General features: G+C 47.2%; 1 protein-coding gene across 1 annotated transcript in view; it reads left to right on the top strand.

Moving 5' to 3' along the window:
- Window positions 1-2,215: 2,215 nt before the first annotated feature.
- Window positions 2,216-14,583, top strand: part of SUFU (SUFU negative regulator of hedgehog signaling) — a 112,322-nt gene continuing 99,954 nt past the window's right edge. Inside the window, exons 1-2 of the mRNA XM_080823109.1 lie at window positions 2,216-2,562; window positions 6,735-6,869. Of these exons, the coding sequence (XP_080679235.1) occupies window positions 2,381-2,562; window positions 6,735-6,869 (317 nt within the window). The 5' untranslated portion in view covers window positions 2,216-2,380. The remainder of the gene's footprint in view (window positions 2,563-6,734; window positions 6,870-14,583) is intronic.

Raw genomic sequence — 14,583 nt, 5'->3', positions numbered from 1 at the left:
AAAATTCTCCCAGTTACAGAGAGTGAACGTTAATGGAAAAGAGCAGATCCATAGCAGATAATGAATATCGGTGTTCCTCAAGGCAATTTGCATACATCTGCATAAAACAAAAATTAGAGATTGTCATAACTAAAAGCATGCATAAAACAAAAATTAGAGATTGTCATAACTAAAAGCATTTGTTAAAAAATTACCAAGTCTTGGGGCGCCTGGGTGGCTCAGTGGGTTAAAGCCGCTGCCTTCAGCTCAAGTCATGATCCCAGAGTCCTGGGATAGAGCCCCGCATGGGGCTCTCTGCTCAGCAGGGGGCCTGCTTCCTCCTCGCTCTCTGCCTGCCTCTCTGCCTACTTGTGATCTCTGTCTATCAAATAAATAAATAAAATCTTTAAAAAAAAATTACCAAGTCTTGGGGCATCTGGGTGGCTTAGATGGTTAAGCGTCCTCCTTTAGGGGCGCCTGGGTGGCTCAGTGGGTTAAAGCCTCTGCCTTCGGCTTGGGTCATGATCCCAGGGTCCTGGGATTGAGCCCCACATCGGGGCTCTCTGCTCGGCAGGGAGCCTGCTTCCTCCTCTCTCTCTGCCAGTCTGTCTGCCTACTTGTGATCTCTGTCTGTCAAATAAATAAATAAATCTTTAAAAAAAAAAAAAAAGCGTCCTCCTTTGGCTCAGGTCAGGATCCCAGGGTCCTGGCATCCAGCCCCACATAGGGCTCCCTGCTCAGTGGGGAGCCTGCTTCTCCTTTGCCTTCTGCTGCTCCCCCTGCTTGGGCTCTCTCACTCTCTAGGTCAAATAAATAAATAAAATCTTAAAAAAAAATGCTAAGTCTTGGGGTGCCTGAGTGGCTCAGTAGGTTAAATGTCTGCCTTGGGCCCTAGTCATGATCACAGGGTCCTGGGATAGAGTAGCAGGGAGTCTGCTTCTCCCTCTCCCTCTGCCCTCAACCCCCCCCACCGCCCCACTCGTGCGCGCTCTCTCTAAAATAAACAAAATCTTTAAAAAAAAATAGAAATAAAAAAATCACCAAGTCTTTTTTTTTTAATCACCAAGTCTTTTAAATTAGTCCTAGTTGACTTCACATTTGCTACTTTTTTTTTTTTTAAGATTTTATTATTTATTTGACAGACAGAGATCACAAGTAGGCAGAGAGGCAGGCGCAGAGAGAGAGAGAGAGGAGGAAGCAGGCTCCCTGTTGAGCAGAGAGCCCCATGCGGGGCTCTATCCCAGGACTCTGGGATCATGACCCGAGCCAAAGGCAGAGGCTTTAACCCACTGAGCTACCCAGGCGCCCCGCATATTTGCTACTTTTTAACAGGACTCCAAAATAAGTATTTCAACCTACGACCCCTGAATTTGGCGGTGTTAGTGGCAGTAAATATGGTAAATGGACATTCAATGACGGTAAGAAACATTCAGATTTATAAATTTTTTAAAAGATTTTATTTAGGGGCACCTGGGTGGCTCAGTGGGTTAAAGCCTCTGCCTTCAGCTCAGGTCATGATCTCAGAGTCCTGGGATAGAGCCCCGCATCGGGCTCTCTGCTCAGCACAGAGTCGGCTTCCCTTCCTCTCTCTCTGCCTGCCTTTCTGCCTACTTGTGATCTCTGTCTGTCAAATAAATAAAATCTTTAAAAAAAATAGATTTATTTATTTATTTATTTATTTGACACACAGAGAGTGAGATCACAAGTAGGCAGAGAGGCAGGGAGAAGCAGTCTCCCCGCCCAGCAGAGAGCTCGATGTGGGGCTGGATCTCAGGACTCGGGGACCTTGACCTGAGCGGAAGGCAGAGGCTTAACTCTCTGAGCCACCTAGGCGCCTCCAGATTTAGAATATTTTGAAACTAAAATCACACTAATGGATGAATGAACCAATCCATTATTGTCAGATTTATGCTTAAATTCTTCTTACCAGCGCGTCAGCAGAACAGTGACAAGCCCTTTGCCGAACTTCCCACTGCTTTCCCGGGCCCCTAGCACCTTAGGAAGTCTTAACATCTCTGTTTAAACCTGGGTTCCTCCTAACACTAGGGGGAGACCAAGAGCCTTAGGACACCCCCAACACCAGCAGAGGGAGGCGGGACCTATTGTCAAGTCACGCCTTCCCCACCTGTGACTGGCACAGATACTATCCAATGGATACCGGGATAGGGCGCGCCGACGCCCCGCCCCCTTGAGCGCCCCGCGGCCCCCGAGGCAGCCTCTGGCTGTCTCTGCGGCGGCGACGGTCTGGGCAGACTGTGCGCCGTGCGCAGGCGCGGAGCCTAGACCTCGCTGCAGCCCCCATCGCCTCGGGGAGTCGCACCCACGGAGTCCGCCTGCTGGCGCGTCAGTGCTCTCCCCCTCGTCCACCCTCCCCGGTCCCCCCAGCGCCCTACGCGCCCGGATGGCGGAGCTGCGGCCTAGCGGCGCCCCCGGCCCCGCCGCGCCCCCGGCCCCTGGCCCTAGTGCGCCCCCGGCCTTCGCCTCGCTCTTCCCCCCGGGACTGCACGCCATCTACGGAGAGTGCCGTCGCCTTTACCCTGACCAGCCGAACCCGCTCCAGGTTACCGCTATCGTCAAGTACTGGTATGCCCTGGGCCGCGGGGAGACGGACAGGGGCGGGCTGGGAAGCGTTAGAACCCCGGGGGCGAAGTCATTTGCGGAGGAGGGGGAGGTGGAGAAGAATGGTTAAAGCACTGAGAAGGAGGGCGTCCTGCTGCGAGGGAAGGAGTTAAGGCTGAAGTTGGGAATGGGGACAAAGGGGTTAACGGAGCCTGTGGGTAGCGAAGGGTTAACGAGGGAGGGAAGATGAAGGGTTAACTGGGATTAGGAGAATAGAGTGAATTGGGGGTGTGTGTAGGAGCGGGGCAGTGCGGTAGGAGGGGGGAACTGTAAACGTGGTGAAAGGAGGGGGCGCCTGTAGGGGGTCATTAGTGGGCGAGGGGAAGCCGGGGGCGGGGGGCGGCTGAAGTGGGATGGGGGAGGCGAGGCGGGGCCTGGGGAGCATATGTGAGGGCTTTGGAGGAGTGCGGCTGGCGGAGCTCAGAGGGCTCGAGACTGCACAGGGTAGGGGTGGATTTGGGGATCCCCGCTTTCCCGTAGGTTAGGAGGGGAGCAAGTTGCGAGAGTTGTGCCTGTGAAGAGAGGAGAAGGAAGTCTCCTTTTGATACCTTCCCCATGAGCTCAGACGTCAGTCATATCGGTGCATTGCTTTTGCGTTTGAAGTTTCACGGAGCAACTTTTCTTGATAGATAAACTTTCTGCTTACTCGGCACAGTTCTCTTTCTCCAAGCAGTTTCCTCTGGCTTTGCAGCTGCTTTGCTTTAGGACATTGGCTAGAACAGAGGCAGGGGCAGGGAGATCCATGTTTTGGCTAAGGATTGAAGGGGACCACAGTAAAATAATGAAGACCTGGGACTTTGCTACGGAGTAAAGAAGTGAGCGACGTGTTAAGAGGAGCTCCCTGACCACAAGCTTCAGGATTTAGGCAACAGTCTCTCAGGGACGCTGACAGTAACCCTCAAGCGGCTCTGTTAAGGATCAGACCTGTTTACAGAAGGGCTGCCCTTGGGGTAGGAATGGTCCTTTTATGTTCTCCATTCCTGTTTGCAGGGTGTCTCTCTCTACAGCCTCTGGGCAAAACAGGTGTTCGAGGGACTCTGACAAAGAGCCTGTCTTTCTGGATCAAATTGAGAAGTTGGTTGAATCTGTCCAGAATGGCATTCGTGTAGGCACTGTATTAAATGATCCCTTCACTGAGCTCTGAAAGACTGTTCAGGAAGCAGCATGGGATGTGGCCAAAGGGGCAGGTAGACCCAAAGGGGGAATTTGATAGAGTGAATGTCTTTGCTGGTTACCTCTCCATTTAGGACTGAATCTTCTCCAAGATAACCTCTTAACTTCCTCCTGAGATAGCAGAAACTAGACTGTCTAGGGTTGAGGCTCGCTCCCTGGGTCATTGGGAGGATGTGAAGAGACTGACATCGTGGAGGGCCTGGGGACCAGCCTCCTCCTATGGGAGGGCCATGTCTGATAGCCAGGAGGAGATGTGGCCAGCAATATAGTTCTCCTCAGCAGGCAAACTGTTCTCTGGTTGAGAGGAGTATTTGAAGAGAGCTTCTGAGTGAAAAGCAGCTCTTGATAACTTAATGATCCATTCTCATTGCATGTCTATATTTAAATATGTATTGTGATGAGCTGTATTGGATTGTGTCATGAGAACAGAGGACCAGTTTCTGCGATGCCATTTGTTCAGGCCCCATGTGAGTGTGCAGAGAAATCACTACACAGACTTGGGCAACAGTTTTTCTGTCACTCAACTGGCCATGAAGGATAGAGTTGTGTGTGGAGATATTAAAGCACATGCAAAGGACTAGGACTGATTTGGACATCTTTTTTTTTTTTTTCTTCCCTGCTGCAAGCTTGTTAAACAGGCAGAACTTACCTTTAGAGATGGGCCAACATGTAATGACTAATAACGAGCACTTTGTGAAATTAGAAATGCTGTCTAGATGCAGAAAAATATGAGAAGGAGCAGCTGAGCAGCTGGTTTTTTGTAAGATTTGGAAGGGTTTGCATAATTAAGATTCTGAAATCAGTTCATTGACAGAGCTCACATTTGGGTTCCCACAAGGCCTTGTTCAAAATTTGACTAAGGCTACCCAGGTCTGGCTGTGGCCCAGGGTCCCTTGAGATTCCTTTTCTTGTGACAGAAGATTGGCTCTTTGGCTAGTGGACCCTGGCCAGCAGGGACATCCTGGCTGAAAGCTGAGACTTTAGTGATCAGGGAGCAGAAACATGGAGCAGAGCTTTCACTCTGGAGTTCCTGCACGCCTGCAACTGGCATGTGGAGTGAGGTTAGGTGTTCAAAGAAGTAGGTTCAAGGAAGAGCATCAAGGGGTGCTCTGGGTCCTTGGATAACATCTTTTTCCAAGTGCAAAATATGATTATTTTCTATATACTCATCTGTTTCGCCATCAGATTTCTGAGTAAGTAGAACAACACTGTGCTTGGGGACAAGGCTAATTTTGCCTGACTCTTGGTTATTCCTTACAGTTGTAGTTTTAAGGTAAAAGTAGTTTTAAGGTAAAGCAGCACTCCTTGGTGCAGTATATCCTGAGAGAGGGCTGCAGGGGGTATGGCAGATGGAGCATGGAACCGTGGATACAGTTTTGCCGCTTTTTGCTGGATGGACCTAGGTTGAAGGAGGGGCAAGGTTGGGAATTTGGAGCAGGAAACCAGAGCAGATATGGAACCTGTAGTCACTCCCATGTGTTATGGGGTTCTGCAGCTATCGTGTGGTTCCAGGGATAGCTACCCTTTTGTTTCCTTCTTCCCCCAGCAAACTTTTCTATATTCAACTGGTTGTGGAAGTATTCAAATGATTTGGCCAAATCAGAATTAAGGAAAGACATGGGGATTTGTCCCTTTCCCTAATCCACTCAGTTGAGATTCTTAGCTATCTTAGCAACTTTTTTAAAGTTCTGTAAATAACTTAGCATTTCCTAGTAGAGAATAAGGATTTCTGTAAAGGCAAGTAATACCCTGGCAAAAGAGGACAAAACCAGACCTACTGGTTTTAAATAGTACTTAAATTGCGTGATACTGGCACTCTTGCTGGGATCACATGTAACATGTCTTTTATTTGGTTATTAGTGTTCCTTCAGCATATGATCCCAATTGCAAAGTGCAGTCCGTCAATGTCCCAGGGGCAGGCAAAGTTTTTGCAGTCTGTGGGACAGTCAGATATCCGAGGCAGCTCAAATGCATAGTGTTTGTGAGCTAAATGCAGACTTCCTTCCGCTGATGGTTTCCATTTAGGCTGTTTCTCAAGTCTACCAAGTTTCCCTATCCATTCTGGAGAAAAGCAGTTTTTTTCTTCTTTTTCTTCTTCTTTTCTTTTAAAGAGCTCTAATTGCTTTACTAAAGGAAACCCTTATGGAATTAAATCCTTAGAGTGAGCTAATGACTGACTCTCTTCCTCAGCTGCTTCTCGGTTGGAATTATGGGGGATGTTTAATGTGGTCCTCAGAGACCCCAAATCATTTAATATTCCAGCTCTACCTTTGTGGCGACAGTCTCCTGGGATCATCTCCTGGATGCAGGCACTCCCAAGGCTCAGTCTGGCCTGCTGCAGTTTTCTGTGCAGGGCTGAGCCAGCCTAAGTGTGGCCTTTGTCACTTGCATGAGAAAAGACCAGTTTTGGTCTGTGGGGTATAGGCTGGGGTCTGGAGGCATTGGATTTGTTTAGAGCAAACTGTAATTAACATAGGGCACAATATAGTCTTTCAGGAATTAGCTGTCTAAGAGGCAGGAGTGGAGCTGAGCCTCTGCTTCCAGGAACAATGCCCATTGGGGATGCCCAGGATGGTCTTTCAACTGAAGCCAGTTGATTGACTAATGCACCTCTTGCCTTGAAGCTTGGCATGATTACAGGCTCCATGGAAGAGAGGTAATCCCTGTCAATCCGTTTGGGATTGGTAATTTGAAATTGGAGGAAGTAAAAGGGGTAACCACCTAGTCTGTTTATTTCTAAAAGAGGTCCTACATGTGGGCGATTGAAGGGAGCCTCTTCTGCTTCTGGAATTGGGCAACTTCTAGTTGCCCATCCCTTGGTCTTATCCTGGAGGTGTGGCTTCCTTTTAGTCGCGTCACGTTCCTCTAGGATGGGGTCTTTAGATTGGTAAGGCGTGACCTCTTAGCTTCACATTGTCTGCTTTCAGGCTCACACTGACTCCACTGTGTTTTGTCTTTTGCAGGTTGGGCGGCCCAGACCCCCTGGACTATGTTAGCATGTACAGGAACGTGGGGAGCCCTTCCGCCAATATCCCTGAACACTGGCACTACATCAGCTTCGGCCTGAGTGATCTCTATGGTGACAGCAGAGTCCACGAGTGAGTATAGGGCACTTGGCCACCTTCCACCTGTCTCTTCCTTAGCCTTGAGCCTTATTTCTGGGTTTTCCCTGAGCAGGGGTGATAATGTCATAATTCTGTGTGGTTGGCACTGCTCAGGTTGAACCTCTGGGTTTCTGCCCTCTGCTTATATCTGCTTGTGCCAGAGTGATCCAGGTCAGTACCCGAACTCTGCTCATCTGGTGCAGGACAGTGTTGATGATGAGCAAGTGTTCCAAAACCAGCAGGTTTTTCCAAACTGCTCTGGTGTTTGATCTCAGAGGACAAGCAGCATAGCTATGATCCAGAATTTGAATCGATGCCTCTAAGTCTACTTGGTTTTTTTTTTCCTCCTCTAGCTTGTAGTGAAAACATTTAAACATAAAGCATAGTTGAAAGAATTTTATAGCCAACACACAAATACCTACTACCTAGATTCTGCATTTAACATTTTACTCCTCTTGCTCTATCATGAATATATCCATCTCTCTCCCTCTGTTGATCTTACTTACTTCCTTGTAACCTGCAGTTGTCTGTGCTCGGCCTATACATAGTACATTTTTTATTCTAGTCTCTTTCCCATTTTCTGCCCTGTATACTTCCAAATCCTGCCTCTCCTATGTACCCCCGTAACCACTGAATTTAAATAAATTTTAATATTAAGTTAAACATCAACTTAGTATTAGGTCAGCTAAAACCATAACAGCAACACTAATAATAATGAAAGCTAACATTTATTATGTTACAGCATTGATTATGAACCAAGTGGTCTCCTAGTCACTTTGCATGTATAAACTAATTTTATTTTCACCACAACCAAATAATACTGGTAGATACTCATATTTGTCCCATTTTACAGATGAGGAAACTGAGCTACAAAGAGAGTCTATAACTTGTTTATTGTCACACAGCTTGGAGGTAGTGGAGCCAGGATTCTAATGCAGGCATTCTGGCTCTAGAGTTCATGTTCTTAATGACTGTGTTCTACTCTCTCTTAAACAATGATATCATGTCCTCGAGTAAGTTACTATCTATAATTTAAAAAAACACACAAATATTTTGTTCCATCTATACTCTTTTGTGACAGGGGTTCTTTTCTTCAATTTATATGTTGTCTTCCTTTCCTCTCATCAGCACGGTTAATCAAGAGCTGATTGTATTTCTGTTATCATATCCTCTCCTGCTTTTAGCTTTTGTTGTATCTTTTTTGCCTCTTACACTATCTTTTTGGTATCTTGGTGATGACTACTTAGCATGTGTAGGTTGAAAGACTAAGGGGCTCTTCCTGTCCTGCCTCAGCATAAGAGGTTGATTCTGGGATGATGATAATCATCAGGGTGTGTGTGTGTGTGTGTGTGTGTGTGTGTGTGTGTGTGTTTATTTTTGTTTTTTTGCTTTATTTTAGTTCTTAGTGTCTTCCTTATGATCACATCAGATACTTTACAATCTTACCAGGTTCTTTTGTTATCTCTGTTTTACTAGATGAGAAAATCGAATCACTTGAGGGATAAATGAATTGCCTAAAGGAAAAGAACTAGGATTCAGTTGAGCTGTCTTGAGTCCAAAGTCTAAGTTTTTAACCACTAGAGTGTTCTACCTCTCTGATCACAGGTCCAACCTAACTTCCTCTTCTCTCTCATTAAGCTGGGGGCCCAGGCCTCATCTCCTTACTGATCACATGTCAAGAGCAATGCCTGGGCCTGCCTTTATAGCCTTTCAGTCAGATCCATTGCAATGTCAGCAGAAGGCTTTGGGAACAGTGAATTAATCTTGCCTGAATGGGCACCCTGCATTACAGTATTAATAATGGAGATAGAATAGCAAACAGATGTGGGCAGTAAAGGCACTATGCTGGACTTTAATGTATATTTTTAATAAGAACCTGCAGAGGGTGTGTAATGCAGTTAGTCTGTACCTTTTTGTTGACAGATTTATTCCAGTCAGAAGAATACCATTTCCTATGTAGCTTAAAGATTCTTGCAATATACCTGCTTATCAGTGATGGGTCCAAAGCCCAAAGTGACATGAAGAACGTAATTGAGAAAGCCCCATATTTCAGAGGGGGCAACCTCTGAATTTTAAAGAGGGCCTTCCTTACTGTTTCTCCACGTTTGAAAGTACCCCATTATATGTGTGTCATTTCTGTATGATAAAGCACTGTGATATTCATATGCCATTTATGACAATAGTGAGACCTCAAGTTGGGCTGTACCTCACCACTGGAACCTAGTGTTGTCTGGTATTATGTCCTGCCACAAGAAGGACATGGAAGGAGTGTTCTTGGATATTTACCCAGTTCTGGTCTATGTTGCAGAAGTCAAAAGTATGTTTGTAATTGGCCTTGTGCTGGTGTGACTGGTTTCTTCTCAATCCTGGTAAGTTTCTTGAAGAAAAGTTTGCTTTTCCAAACATTTCATGTGGCAAGGCCTCTTTGAAATGGATTTAAAGATTCTTATTTAATTAGTGCTTACTTGAAGCTGAGGTCAAAGAGGTGAGTGTTCTACCATCCAGTTTATTTATTTATTTTAAAAGATTTTATGTATTTGTCAGAGAGAGAGTGCGTGCAAGCAGGGGGTGTGGCAGGCAGAGGGAGAACCAGGCTCCCTGCTGAGCAAGGAGCCTCAGGTGGGACTTGATCTCAGGACCCTGGGATCATGAACTGAGCCAAAGGCAGATGCTTAACCGACTGAACCACCCGAGCATCCCTACCATCCAGTTTGTTTATTTTTAAAAGATTTTACTTATTTATTTGACAGAGAGAGAGAGAGCACAAGCAGGGGGACCAGCAGAGAAAGAGGGAGAAGCAGACTCTCCGCTGAGCAGGGAGCCTGACTCAGGGCTTGATCCCAGGACCCTGGGATCATGACCTGAGCCAAAGGCAGATACTCAATGACTGAGCCACCCAGGCATCCCTGTCACAAAACATTCTAAATCTGAGGCCAGCTTTCTCTTTGTTCAACAGATTAGCAAGTATGAGAGAGGTGTTGAAAAGATGCACTAACACCAAATCAAATCTGACCCTAGACGTGTTTAGAACAATTGAAAACAAATTATAAAGGGAACCTTTTTTTTTTTTTAAGTAAGATTCAAGGGCACTTGGGTGGCTCAGTTGACTAAGTGTCTGACTCTTGGTTTTGGCTTAGGTCATGATCTCAAGGTCATAGTTAGAGCCCTGCATCCCCCTCCACTCTGGGCATGGAGCCTGCTTAGGATTCTCTCTGTCAGGGCACCTGGGTGGCACAGCACTTAAGTGTCTGACTGCTGGTTTTTGGCTTAGGTCGTGATCTCAGGGTCATTGAGATGGAGCCTGGTGTCAGGCTTTGCGCTCAGTGGGGAGTCAGCTTGTATCCCTCCCCCATCCCCCACTCGTGCTCCAGTGCACACACTCTCTCTCTCAAATAAATAAATAAATTAAATAAAAATAAAAAGTATGATTCAGTACTGTTATTGTCTCAGACAAATAGGAAACACTGATCTAGTTCATGTCCCTTAATGTAAATGGAAGAAAGTAAAGTAGCCTGCTGAAGGCAGTGCAGCAAGCTGATGAGAGTGGCAGGGTGTCCCAGCGTCCCCACTGTCCTACCCTGGCTTTCATGACTGGGGAGAAATGACTGTATGGACGTTGTTTGTCTTTAGCATAATTATATAGGCAAACTTCTTTTTTATTTTTTACTATATTCCAGGTTAGTGCTAAATTCTTTTCATAAAGGTATCCTTTTATGCTATCCCCATAGTAAAACTGTGACACAAGGAATTCTTATTGTCTTGCTTATAGATACAGAAATGTAGGCTAACGAACTTAATGCATAGGTGGTGAACCAGAGGCCAGGTCCAGTGATCCCACAGCCTGTATTCTGAACCACTGTGCTGTACTGCCTTTCCATTTTGATCAGTCACCAGCATTTATTAAATGCCTACAGTATGCCTCCTCCCTTTAAGATCTGTCCTTCTCACAGCTTGTCGAGGATAGGGACAAGCTGAAGTCCAGGGGTCCCCTAGCAGGCTTACCGTGGGAGTAGGCAGGGACCCCCTAGCCTGGAAACCCTGAAGGAAGTGAAGAACAGGCTGATTGCCTGAGCCCTGGAATGGCCAGTTCCATCCAGGTTCTTTCCCTATTCACGGTCACCAAAGGAAATCAGACAAGAGAACGCTTGTTTGGATTAAAAGGCTCTTAAGAGGCTCTTTCTGAAGTTGGAGAGATGGACCAAGTTCCAGCTCCGGGTAGCCACAGGGGAGAATGGAGTGCTTTTCTAGGAACCCTAAGGCTCCCCTCTCTGACTTCAGTGGCGGAGATTGTCCTGTTGCTCTTGCCCTGGACTTGGGACTAGTGAGACAGATGATCTTCAGCTGCCAAGCGCCTGTCGGAAACCTCCGGCTCCCTTTGTGGCCAGCAGCTGTGGCCTGGAATGTGGAGGTCTGCTGGGCTGTGGAAGGGGTGGCTTCAGCCCTGCTCTCTGAGGATTTCTGGCTGCCCCTGGTACTGCCAGCAGCTCTCCCTGGACCCAGACTATGGGGTGCAGAGTGTGTTTGTGATCTCAGGCAGACTTCCCTGGTGGGATTCCACTGGGTAGGTCATCTTCTGGACACGTCGGCTGGTTCCAAAGACAGCCTTTGTGTGCCGTTGGCCCACAGGCTGGCAGCTCCCCAGGGAAGAGCCTGTGCCTCGTGTCTGCTGCCCATGGTCCATCGGGGCTCTGCCCCACAAGTGCTGGGCTTCTTGGAGGGTAGGCGTGTGAAATTTGGAGTTGTTCTTGCCCCCTTGGGACTGGAACTGCCTCTGACTGGCTTTCTGTGGCTGTCTCCGCTGGGTTGGTAGAGCACCTCCTTTTCCCTTCAGGTTCCTCTGAGTTGGGCTCTGTACCGAATGAGTTATTTATTAAAACACTGGATACAGATTAACTTTTCCACATGTTGTTTTGTGTGGCCTTGGTCCCCTGCAGTTGGGAAATGCTAATTTTCCCTTCTCAAAGCTGGGTTTGCAGGAACTTTTTAATGTGTTGTTTCATCCTCTGTGGTTTCCAGTGGACATCCTGCCTTTGCCTTACCACACCTGTCCTGGGAACACGGTCCCTCCTCTGGTTGGGCCTTTGCTTTCTTCCCAGAGCTCTGGTGAAGCTGACAACCAGAATCCCTGTGTGAACCACCCGTAGATGGCAGCCCGACCCTCCCTGTGGCTGGCACACCAGGCTGAGGAAGTGCTCTGCAGGCTCATGGCTGGGCAGGCCTCCCTGAAGCTCTGGTCCCTCAGGCATTCATCTCCGAGGTGTTGAGTTTGGGGAAGACTGTGTGAAATGGTGGAGCTCTCTGCTCAGAGGAGGATCCCTGGGCTACCTAGAAAGAGTGGGCTGGCCTTGGCCCTTGCCCAGGGAGTAATGGCCAGCAGCAGGGCTAGAGCTCTTCTTTTTTTTTTTTTTTAATTTTATTTTTATTATTATTTAAAATTTTTTATAAACATATAATGTATTATTCGCCCCAGGGGTACAGGTCTGTGAATCGCCAGGTTTACACACTTCACAGCACTCACCATATCACATACCCTCCCCAATGTCCATAACCCCACCACCCTCTCCCTATCCCCCTCCCCCCGCCACCCTCAGTTTGTTTTGTGACATTAAGGGTCTCTTATGGTTTGTCTCCCTCCCAATCCCATCTTGTTTCATTTATTCTTTTCCTACCCCCAAACCCCCCATGTTGCATCTCCACTTCCTCATAACAGGGAGATCATATGATAGTTGTCTTTCTCTGATTGACTTATTTCGCTAAGCATAATACACTCTAGTTCCATCCATGTCATTGCAAATGGCAAGATTTCATTTCTTTTGATGGCTGCATAGTATTCCATTGTTTATATATACCACATCTTCTTTATCCATTCATCTGTTGATGGACACCTAGGTTCTTTCCATAGTTTGGCTATTGTGGACGTTGCTGCTATAAACATTCGGGTGCACGTGTGGGCTAGAGCTCTTCTTGAAGCTGAAAGCACCACTTTGGGCTGGATTTCAGGCCCCAGATCTCCTGAGTTGTGAAATGTTGAGAATTCCACTTCTTTTGTAACCACAGGAAGACCTAAGGCACTGTGGGGCTCCCAGCAGATCTGTGTGGGTATGTGGCTTCATCCTTTGAAAAGCATTTCATTTGCAGCATGGATTATCTCTTTCTTCATGGGGTAAGGAATCCAGATTTTCCAATTCAGAGAATCCCTCAGCAGTAAGGAGACAGTTGGGAAGAGATTCCTTGAGATAACCCAGTCAAACTCACTTTATTATTATTATTATTATTATTTTTTAAAGATTTTATTTATTTATTTGACAGACAGAGATCACAAGTAGGTAGAGAGGCGGGCAGAGAGAGAGGGGAAAGCAGGCTCCCTGCTGAGCAGAGAGCCCGATGCAGGGCTTGATCCCAGGACCCTGGGAATCATGACTTGAGCCAAGGCAGAGGCTTTAACCCACTGAGCCACCCAGGTGCCCCTATCATTTTTTTTTTTTTAAGATTTTATTTATGTATTTGACAGAGAGAAAGGGTGCACACAAGCAGGGGGAGAGGGAGAGGGAGAATCAGGCTCTGTGCTGAGCAGCAAGCCTGATGCAGGACTTGATCCCAGGACCCTGAGATCATGACCTGAGCTGAAGGCAGACTCTTAACCCACTGAGCCCCCCAGCCCCCCCTCCCCCCCACCCACTTAAAAAGTTCAAGCAGTCTAATTATGGGGAGTGCCTGACGATCACTGGGCTGGTCAGCACTGGGAGATTTCATTCTTTTCCCACAGAGGCAAAGACTTGGAATCCTTTATGGGTTTGACATGATTGGATCTCTCAGTCCCAGGAATCTTCCCTGTTCAGACTGCCCTTCTAGGTTCCCATCTTCCACACCTGAAGGCTTTTTCCTTTTTGAATGCTGGTCTTCATGCCTGCTGTGTGTGGGTCTCAGTTTGCTAGCATTTCCCTTGCCCAGATTTCTGACTCAGACCTCCTGACTTGACTTTGGCCTCTGGCTCCTCAATTCATTCTTCCATCCTGCCTCTGAGGTATCCCACTGAGCCTTGTTTCCTGTTTCAGTAGTGTAGTTCTGATGTTGGGTCCTAGGGTGCGTGTGCAGTGACCTTGCCTTCTCTGACCTGAGCCCCACAGGAATGGTCTCCTCACTCCAGCACGTGCCTTTGCAGAGATCTCTGCCCTCCCTGCCTGCTAAGCTTTCTGACACAGAGCCTGGGGCTGCAGAGCACACCCTTCTAGCAAAGCTCTGTTGAGTGACTGGTACAGAACATTTGGGAAGATGACATGTTCAGGTGGAGGTGGGGGACCATGAGAAGTTATATCTAACTTCTGTCCTTGAAACACCCAACATCTGCTTGGTAAAAGATGGCAGAGACCCTGGGAAAGAAGAAGTCAATGGGGTTTGGGGCTGGGAGGATGTTTTTGGCTTTGCCCGACTTCTGTGGCTTTGAGGCCGCCTCCCCTCACCCTGTGATCTACAGCACTTCGAGAAACTCAAAATAGGTAATAATTGTAAGCCCTTATAGCTTCCACTGTGTGCAAGGCACTGTTCTAAGTGCTTTAAATAAACTCATCTCATTTTCACGGCAGCTTTGTGGGATAAGTATTGATATCTTTTTTGTGAGGAAACTGAGGCACAGAGATGTTAAGGAACTGATCCACCCAGCCAGTGAATGCCTGAGCTGGGCTGTAAATGCAGGCAGTCTGGCTCCAGA

This window comes from Martes martes, assembly GCF_963455335.1.
Source record: "Martes martes genome assembly, chromosome: 14".
Taxonomy (NCBI): domain Eukaryota; kingdom Metazoa; phylum Chordata; class Mammalia; order Carnivora; family Mustelidae; genus Martes; species Martes martes.
Note: the sequence above shows the minus strand (reverse complement) of the source record. Positions and strands in the feature narration are given on the sequence as shown.